Source organism: Carica papaya, chromosome 1 (genome assembly GCF_054855325.1).
Source record: "Carica papaya isolate Zhongbai chromosome 1, ASM5485532v1, whole genome shotgun sequence".
In the NCBI taxonomy this organism is placed as follows: Eukaryota; Viridiplantae; Streptophyta; class Magnoliopsida; order Brassicales; family Caricaceae; genus Carica; species Carica papaya.
Window position 1 is genome coordinate 1,548,102 of NC_142309.1, and position 1,714 is coordinate 1,549,815.

Here is a 1,714-nt window from a genome sequence, read left to right on the forward strand (position 1 = left end):
CTACCACTAGCATGTCCTGGTTCGCCGTGGCTGCTGATCGGGTTGTCCCACGTGGCCAAACTTTCTTTTTTTGTGATTTTACCCCATGTTTTCAAATTTTCTTTTAAAAACACATCTTTTTTTCATGCTTTTACCCATTTTTTAGAATTATTTACAATTCGTTTTTATTTCATTTTTTCTAAAAAATTTAACAAAAATTAAATTGAAATAAAAATTTAATTATTTATATATATATTTTTTATAAATTAAAAAAATCATCTCGAATTAAATTTTCAAACTCGGGTATTATAATAGCGATTCACAATTCACAAACCATTCCAACTGTTAAGCCAAAATTTCTTTGAATGCATCATTGAATTCATTCGAGATGTTAGCAAAACTCAAATGGAGAAGAATTGTAGTCCATGATGTAATTTAATAGTCAAATAAATAAAAATTAGAAAAAGAAATCAAATGGGTTTTTTTAAAGAAAAGTTCATGATGTAATTTTGATATATACTAAGATTAATAATTTTTTTTTCAAAAAGTATTGTTTCAATTTTATTTGTAATTTCTTACAAAATTAATTTTTTTGTATTTTCCATTAAAATTCACTTCCATCTTTCTTAAATACATCATAAAATCTTGAATCCATTTTTTAAAACATAAGTGTGTTTTAAAAATGGGCTCTAAAAATATGTTTATTAACACTATTCCATTAGATAACTAATATAAGTAATACAATCAAATTTTATTGCACCACAAACTTGCACAACATGTAAGTACAATCGGCCATGAAAGTCTGGTTTTTATTCCATTTGATATGAAATTAGGGTTTAGAGTTTGCTAGTGATGTTAATGTTTCGTAGTTTAGATGGTTTAGGGGATGTATCTTTTGGTACAACAATGGTGAGGACGCCATTTTCGACCTGCGCTTTGATCTGCTCAGCTTTCACGTTTTCCGGCAGTTCAACCCGCCGGGAAAACTCCCTTTTTCCTGTCCCTCTCTCGGCCACATGCCAAACACTGTCTTGTCCAGCATTCTCCTCTTTCATTCCCACCCCCTTTATGTGCAAAACGTCGCCGTCTTCTACCTGCACCTTTATCTCCTCTTTGCTGTATCCTATACATACATACATACACACATATACACACACACACAAATACCCATTAAAAGAAACCCATTCAACGCAAATCCCACTTCCATTTACGAAGAAGAAGAAGAAGAGAACTTCAAAATTCAACTCTAACTTGTCAAATTCAGTTAGAAATTAACAGAGATGAGATGTAATTTCAAAATAACAATAATCCAATCAAAGAATAGATAATCAAAACGAGAAAGAAAAAGTAATAACCCAATTGAAATTTAGTTAAGAAAATTTATAGAAATGCCAAAACGAAAAAATCCTATTTAAATTAAATGCTCTGAAAAAAAAAAAAACAGTACAAGTATAGATTGGTAATCACGGTACCGGGAACATTGATTTTGAAGATGTGGGCATTAGGGGATTCGAGCCAGTCCATCAAGGCGGTTGATCCGGACCAGTCGCGGAAAACCGGAGGACTTAGAAAGAAACGCCTAAAGGGGTATCCAAAGATAGCGTCCGCCATGGCTGTTCTGATCACGAGCTCTGCTTCTCGTCTTATTGGGCTTTTCTGGAATAAGTGAGGCCTGATTAATGATTTGGGGGAATTTATGAGTAAATGTGAGGAACTCCAGAATGTTCTTCGAGAC

General features: G+C 32.8%; 1 protein-coding gene across 1 annotated transcript; it reads right to left on the reverse strand.

Moving 5' to 3' along the window:
- Positions 1–711: 711 nt before the first annotated feature.
- Positions 712–1,714, reverse strand: LOC110809743 (HSP20-like chaperones superfamily protein). The gene is made up of 2 exons (XM_088212948.1): positions 1,452–1,714; positions 712–1,102 (listed from the first exon to the last, which is right to left on the reverse strand). Exons 1-2 carry the CDS (start codon positions 1,588–1,590, stop codon positions 816–818), a joined length of 426 nt encoding a protein of 141 aa, XP_088069074.1. The 5' UTR covers positions 1,591–1,714; the 3' UTR covers positions 712–815.

Bases quoted from the DNA above. Each gene is read 5' to 3' on its own strand.
- LOC110809743 (XM_088212948.1), bottom strand. From the start codon at position 1,590: ATGGCGGACGCTATCTTTGGATACCCCTTTAGGCGTTTCTTTCTAAGT. The intron at 1,103-1,451 runs GTACCGTGATTA...ATGTATGTATAG, and splicing joins CTTCAAAATCAATGTTCCCG to GATACAGCAAAGAGGAGATA.